General features: G+C 43.4%; 1 protein-coding gene across 13 annotated transcripts in view; it reads left to right on the forward strand.

Annotated features, from left to right (window-relative positions):
* The window catches only part of Fn1 (fibronectin 1), a 65,332-nt gene extending 59,087 nt beyond the window's left edge, over nt 1–6,245 (forward strand). For all 13 annotated transcript variants that reach the window (XM_013351648.1, XM_005361405.3, XM_013351646.2 and 10 more), the window contains 4 exons: nt 1,540–1,665; nt 2,085–2,191; nt 4,604–4,714; nt 5,480–6,245. In XM_013351648.1, coding sequence (XP_013207102.1) covers nt 1,540–1,665; nt 2,085–2,191; nt 4,604–4,714; nt 5,480–5,551 — 416 coding nt within the window. In that variant the 3' untranslated portion in view covers nt 5,552–6,245. The remainder of the gene's footprint in view (nt 1–1,539; nt 1,666–2,084; nt 2,192–4,603; nt 4,715–5,479) is intronic.
* The last annotated feature ends 1,717 nt before the right edge of the window (nt 6,246–7,962 follow it).

Below are 7,962 nucleotides of genomic sequence, written 5' to 3' on the forward strand. Positions count from 1 at the left end.
CTCTCTCTCTCACACACACACACACACACACACACACACACACACACATAAACACACACAAAACACACACACAGAGAGAGAGACAGACAGACAGACAGACATCCCACAGCCCAGATATCCCAAACATTACTAATAGTATAAGGGAAAATAATTCAGGTAATATATTTAACATTTAAGGGTCAAGTCCAGGACTGGTGAGATAGGTAAAGACCAGCCTGATGACCTGAGTTCCATCTTTGCAACCCACATGGTGCCAGCTTCCACAAGCTGTCTTTTGACCTCTATATATGAACTATAGGACATGTATTTCCATACATACACATATACACGTACGTACACATGAAAATAAATAAATGTAATAAAACTTTCAAAGTCAATTTTGGCTGGAAAATATTTGACTTTTTAAAGAGGTTCATGGTTATTTCAAATTATTAGTGGAAATGATCTTAAGAATTACCTGCTGTGTCTAAAAATTTAGTATCGGAGTGTATAATCACTCGTTTATTCTTTGTTTTTGGAGGTATAATTATTATTGGCAGCTGGTGTTTTTTTTTAATGTGGTAATCAGTACTTGGATGATTATAGAAACCATATTCCATGGATTGACATTTAAGAGATCTCTAAATTCTGTGAAACTATTTTCCTTCACTTTTCATGAACTAGCTAAATCCAGACTGAAAGTGTAAAACCGAGAATTGTTTTCAGTGTGTGTAGACTTTTGCACCTGGATGGAGCACAGTGGGCTGTACACCCATGCTGGAACCAGGAGGGACAGTACTTGGCATCGACTAGGTGGTTTTGCAGTTCTGAGATGGAACTCTACTGAAGTTTGCATGCTTTCAATGAGTCAGTACCTGGGTGCAAATTCAAAGGCATCCAGTAATTTTACCTTTCTTTGCTGAAATGTTGTTATACTTTTGCTTAAATTAAGGAAAGCTGATTTATGGATAAGGTGGGAGAAACACTGTATTTTGTGAGTCTCTTAAGTGTATCCTGTTTAGTGTAAATCTTAGAGATTAAAAGCATTTTACATGACATGAAACACAGCTTGTGGTGCCGGGATACGTCTTAGACCTCATCTATTCGTACAAACCTTATTCATGAAATAACAAAAAAAATCGCCATTTTGTTTGTTGTTACGTTTATTGCCTTCATTATAAATATAAATTATAAGAGTCAGGCAGTAGTGGTAGCAGGTAGATACTAGCTAATTTCTCTCTAATGTTTATTTAAACTATGATCTTTGTGAAAGGCAAATTTTTTTTATTCTCCAATTCCATTTTAGTTTTCCATAATTGTAAGGTTTATAAAGAGTCAAATGAATCACTGATTAGTCCTATGAAATGATTTTGTTGAAATAATAGTGTTGTCTTAACACTGGCTTAGGAAATATTAAATATTAAGTTATGATGAAAGGTTTATCATAGGGAATGTGATCTTCGACTTTCTGCTCTATGGATTCACGCCATGTCCCAGTGTTCTGCCTGTCACGTGAGTAAAACAAAGTAACCCTTTGCCTGTGATGTCCCCACCTTACAGAATGGTGCCATGACAATGGCGTGAACTACAAGATTGGAGAAAAGTGGGATCGCCAGGGCGAAAATGGCCAGCGGATGAGCTGCACGTGTCTTGGGAACGGAAAGGGAGAATTCAAGTGCGACCCCCGTACGTCATCCTAATGGTTTCTAAACCCTTGCGTACTCTCACTTGCCTGACTGAGCCAGAAGACTCATGTCCAGGGTGGGCTGGAGATGGTATGTTTGTCCATCTTGTGTTTGGGAAATCAGTAGCATGCACCAAAAGTGAGTCGTGATTGCACTCTATGTCCAAGAACTCAAATGCCTTCTAGACCTGAGCACTTTGACCAACTTCAGTGAAGTGTTTTAAGAAGACTCAGCTTTTAAAACATGACTTCCATCTTTCCATGGGCCTACTATGCTGAGGCTTTGAAACCTCTCTTCATGATGCACCTAAGTTGATGAGATTTGGCCTGTGCTCGTGCAAGTCTGTAGGAGGTGCATCAACTCGAATCTGCATGACTGTTCTTGGTCTGACAACAGTTTCTGATTTGTGCCCCTGTGCAGATGAAGCCACCTGTTATGATGACGGGAAGACCTACCATGTTGGAGAACAGTGGCAGAAAGAATATCTCGGAGCTATTTGCTCCTGCACATGTTTCGGGGGCCAGCGGGTAAGACTGGTGGTGTTTAGATAAAGCTCAGAGGGAGCTGCAACAGGAATATCCTGTGCCTTGCTTCTTAGGAAGAATCCTGAAGATGTCTAGATCCCTCCCCTTTGGTCCCAAAAGTAGTATCAGTACCCCCACCCATGACTAAATTTGTCACACACCTCATGCTGCCCTCCCTGTTTGTCTTCACCTCAATGGTTGCACTAAGCCTCCAGCTCTGTGCTAGTGGAATAGCATCTCTGTGGCGGTATTGTTCGTATTTTTTAATAATACCTTGATCTAAGAAAATGCCACTTTTTTGTGCCTTTGCTCAATCTCAAAATAGATCCCTTATCTTATTAATATGGAACTGAGCAATAATGAGCAAAGGGGGAACAAGAAGTGGCCCTGGCTCTTAAGGATGTGCCTGGAGACAAATTAGCATAGCTGCCAAGCCAGCCTAATCACTAATCCTGACTAATACAGCTCTAGATGGGCTGGAGTCAGCAAGAAGGCTTCATAGAAAAGAGAAACAAGCCGCCTGGGGTGTAGGACGCTAATGTTAAATAGGGAGGGAGAAAGGCAAGAGACGTGAGCCAGCATACCCACTGGCCTAGGAAGGGCTGGTCCCGGTGGGCTCCAGGGAGGCAGTGTCAAGGCCGTGTCCCCCCTCCCCATTCCCCCTGGTATTTGCTAAGAAATTAGATTTAAGGAGGAAGAGAGTTATGGAGGACTGGGAAGTTCATTACTTAAGCCAGTACCCTCAGCCATCTCTAATATGGGCCCTTCTATATATCAATTCATATTCTATCTTTTAACAACTGAAATTCCAAAATGACTTTTAACTTAAAAGTAATAGACATCGAGCCAGGCATGATGGCACAGGCCTTTAATCCCAGTACTTGGAGGCAGAGGCAGGCGGATCTCTGTGAATTTGAGGCCAGCCTGGTCTACAGAGTAAGATCTAGGACAGCCACGGCTACACAGAAAAACACTGTCTTGAACTCTTCTACCCCCCAAAAAGGAAAGGAAAATGGATCTGGTAGCAGAAAGGACCCAGTGTCCCAGCAACCTCCTTAAATTCCAGGACAGCCCATGGGATGGACAGTCTTGTTCTGTCCGTTGAATTCTCTCTCTCTCTCTCTCTCTCTCTCTCTCTCTCTCTCTCTCCAAACACATTTATAGAAGCAGATCATAAAACTCAGTTGTCATGGTCTGAGTGACTTGGCTGGGAAGTAATTGTTCTCTCCCTTCATTGCTTCATTATTCCTTATGAACCTGAAACCCTCATTTGAATAAGTCCTGTCTCTAAGTTTCTGAGTGACACACAATGATAGGGACTGTTAATAGTTTTAAACCAAAGCATCTTTATCAATTCTGCAAGCAGGTCTTCTGGGAAATAGGCTTTTAAGTGGAGAGATATGTTAAAAAATATTTAAAAGATTGTATAAGAAAGTGATTGTAGTATTTTTTTGTTTATTTATTTTTGAGGCAGGGTCTCTCTGTTATGTAGCTCTGGCTATCCTGGAACTTATTATGTAGACCAGGCTGACCTCAACTCAGTCTGCCTGCCTCTGCTTCCTGAGCGCTGGGATTAAAGGTGTGCACCACCATTAATTACATCTGGCCTTATTTCCTAATTTTTTTGAATTAAAAAATAAAGTCTCATTCGAGTTAGGCAAAAGATGGCTACCAAGGGCTCCTCATGCCATAGAGGAGTCTGAATGTCTCTTCATGCCTTCCTTAGTATCTTCTTCCCTGCTAATGCTGACACCTTCAGCCCTCAGTTCCAGTTTTCCCTCCTCCCAGCTTAAGAACAATGAGAAAGTAAATCTATTTCCAGCAAAACTCAGGAAGAAGCAGAGGCCCATTGTGGTATCTTCCCGTATCCCATTCTATCTCTGGACAAGGCTGAAGCTGCAATGCCACTGGCTAGGGAGGCTATAGAAGGGACCAGAAAGAGAAAGTGGCCAGTTATCCAATTCTTCCTGAGGCCCGCCGTGGCCTTTCTGGCTCCTTCCAAGCTGTTCCTCTCCTCAGGGTCTGTTCCCTTCGCTGGAAAGCTATGGAATTTGTCCATATGCTCCCAAGTCATAGGGGCCATAGAGGGCTAGGAGATCCTCCACCTAGAGCAGAAAGCCAGCTGGGGAGGACCATGGGAGGGAGATGAGTAGAGCTTGCATTGGAAAAGAATCGGATATTTCAGAAGAGAGAAAAGCATATGTAGACAGATATCTAAGTGTAAGATATGGGAATAAGCCAAGATATATATTACAGGGTTATAAATGAAGGCAGGCAACATTGAAGCTTCCTTCCTGTTTGATTAACTGCTTATGTTACCAGTGCATAAGAGCTGGAATTCTTTAACTCAAGCACTAAATTACGATGCCCTCAGGTTATCACAAACCCCATTTAACTTCATGTCTCTTTTCTCAGGGCTGGCGTTGTGACAACTGCCGCAGGCCTGGGGCTGAGCCCGGTCCCGACGGCACCACCGGGCACAGCTACAACCAGTATACTCAGAGATACCATCAGAGAACAAACACTGTAAGTGCACACCCACACCCCAGTGCCTCCCCTGAGTGCAGTTAGGTGCACAGTAGGGATCTGTGTATGGATGCTTTTCTTTTGAGTGAACCAAATGAGTTTTATTTGGAAAGAAGTCTTTTGTGGCTGGGGAGATAACTCAGTGCTGAAGATGCAAGTTCAATCCCCGGGACTCATGTAAAAAAGCTGGGCTGGGCTGGGCTGTGCCAAGTGCTTGCAATCTTTTGTAATCCCTTCATTGAGGAGGCAGAAATGAGGGGGTTCCTAGGGTCCACCAGCCTAGCTGATTAGTGGGCTTCCAGTTTATGAAATCCTGTCTCAAAAATCAAAGGTAGGCACCATCTGCTTCTCACCCAAAGGTTAACTTCTGGCCCCGTGGGGCTGGAGAGATGGCTTAGTGGTTAAGAACACTGATTGTTCTTTTAGCGTATCCAGGTTCAATTCCCAGCACCCACATGGCAGCTCACAACTGTCTGTAACTCCAGTTCCAGGGGATCTGACACCCTCACACCAATGAACATAAAATTAAATAAATTATTTAAAACCAAAACAACAAAAAGCCTTCTGGCCCCTTCCATACACCCACATGGACACACGTATACATGGTCTTATTCTGTACCCTAGAACAGAGCTATGCCTTGTTATGTTATTAAATCCCTGATACCTATTGCTCAGTACATTGTTAGTCTTTTGACACCAATCTCCCCTCCACACTTTGGTTTCTCTGAGTATTTGCTACAGGTGTCTTTCTTTCTATTTTGGCAGAACGTTAATTGCCCGATTGAGTGCTTCATGCCGTTAGATGTGCAAGCTGACAGAGATGACTCCAGAGAGTAACACTTTCAACCCAGAAGAACGAGTATCTCTGCCGGGGTCAGTCCACACCAGCGTGCCGTTCGCAGACCCTCCAGCTTTGACTGTCCCTTTCTCCCTTAAGCCTTTTGCTCTGGAGTCAAAGCTCTCCGCTTCAGCTCAACTCCCAGCTTCTCCGAGCATCATCACCCTGGGGGATGCTTTGAGATTTCTCTCACACATGGAGGCACTTGGTTACCTTGTTCTGCTTCCGAGTAGTTGGTACCACTCGGTATTGTTTAAGAGAATCAGAGAGCCTTGTGATTTTGTCTGGGATCCACAGGGAGACACAGGTAGCCAAGCGAGATGAAAACTGACTTGCAGGACAGTCCCCAAACTCTGGAGTCAGGAAGTGTTCCCCAGATTCTTCTGCTTTCTTTCTGTAACCGTATGGCCTGCAGCACTGTCAGGAGACGTCCCGAGGCTGTGTGTGCAAACACCTCACAGTGCTTGCTCCATCCCACCAACTCTGATTACTAGAAATATCCTTCTCTTACCTGTTATTTATCAATTTTTCCCAGTATTTTTATACGGAAAAAATTGTATTGAAGACACTTAGTATTGCAGTTGATGAGAGGAATTCAGTATAATTCTGGTTGGTGATTATTTTTATATTGTACATGCCAACGCCTTACTACTGTGGAAAGACAACTGTTTTAATAAAAAGATTTACATTCCACGCTGTGAAGGTCACTTTCTTTGTTAACATAGAGGTGTTTGGGGAGAAAAATCGTCATCTTCGCGAGTGTCCTTTTCAGTTCAGCAAACATTTGAAAAACCACTATGTGCTGGACTGGGATGACTTCCATACATGAACCTCTGCTGACCCTACAGAAGCACAGATTTAATTTCTGTCATTTGTGTCCTTGGCTGCGGTTCTGCCTTAACAGATTTAGGTGGATTCAAATATTTGTTAGCCTTGCTAGCTAGCACTTTAGAAGTCTAACTGAAGTAACCTGTTACTCTTTTTAAAAGAATAACAGTGTGTGTGTGTACATGATACGCATGTGCCGTGGAGATCAGCAGGCCCGAAGGGTGTGTGTGGGAGGCACTGGGATTTGAACTCATGACAGACCTGCACACACTCTGATCTCTCCAAGCCCTGTAGTTCTTCTGTAACTATCATAGACCTTTGCTTCTTGCTATTCAAGTAGATCACTTGCAAGGAAAGCAGGATGGCCGAGCTGTTACAGTTATTTGAATGGCACAGTATGGAGATTTTCTCCTGAAGAAACCCTGTACTATGATCTCAATCTAGCTTGTCTTGATTCAGATCACCTGCCACTTTGAGCGTGAGCTGATGAACTCCCAGCTCAGTTTGCCTAGACTTGGTCTGCAAATGTCATTTCCTTTTCAATTTCACCTTGGAAAAACAAGATTTAGGGTTTTTGAATTTGTATATTGGGAATGGGGTGTGTGGGACATGTGGCTCACTTTCCTAGGATGTGGGAGGAGAGGGAGGCCTAAGGTTCGCTGCCTAACACTTTACATCCTCCCCGCCCCCCAAAGCTGACATTTGGAATAGGAAATAGTAGCACAGAAAAACAGTTAAAGTTCACTGTTGTCTTAGTCAGTGTCCTACTGCTGTGAAGAGACACCATGGCCAACACACACTTACAAAGGAACGCGTCTAATGACCTTGGGGGCCATGTGGAGGCAGACAAACTGGCAGGGGTGGTCCTGGAGAAGTAGCTAGGAGTTCTACATCCTGACCTGCAGGAGAGAGACGCTGGGCCTGTTGTAGGCTTTGGAGACCTCAAAGCTCACCCCCAGGGACACACCCCCTCCAACACAGACACTGCTTCCCAAACAGTTCACCAACTGGGGACTAAGTAAGCAAATATGATTCTGTGAGTGGCATTCTCATGCAGACCACTGCAATTAGGAATTAGCAAAAGCTTCAGAAAATACTTTTAAAATACATCATTATTCAGTAAAAAGAATACCTGGCAAAGAAGCAGTTTGTAAAGGTATCTTCTTTATTCATTTGCTAGAAGAACATATTGGGTCACTTGTGAATTGATACGTAGTTTGCAAAATGCCTTGGCATTTAGTTCTCATTTGAGGGAGCTTTCAAGACTTAATCTTTCCGAGAAACCAGCTCAGATGAGCTTTCCTCACAAACTAGAGACCTAGCCCCTGAGCTTTTTCTTAAGATTACTAATTCAACTTTTCCAATCCAATAGTTAGCAAGCTAGCTGCAGTGTATCTGTCAAAACAAGAGAGTTGGGGCTGTTGGCTTATGCCTCCATCACATTGCTTAGGAAGCTGAAGCAGGAATAGTGTCATGAATTTAGGCTATAACAGAAGTTCTAGGCTAAGCCTGGGCTTTGGCAAAGAAGATCTTCCTGAGAGAGAGAGAGAGAGAGAGAGAGAGAGAGAGAGAGAGAGAGAGA

The sequence above is a fragment of the Microtus ochrogaster genome, linkage group LG4, assembly GCF_000317375.1.
Source record: "Microtus ochrogaster isolate Prairie Vole_2 linkage group LG4, MicOch1.0, whole genome shotgun sequence".
Lineage (NCBI taxonomy): Eukaryota > Metazoa > Chordata > Mammalia > Rodentia > Cricetidae > Microtus > Microtus ochrogaster.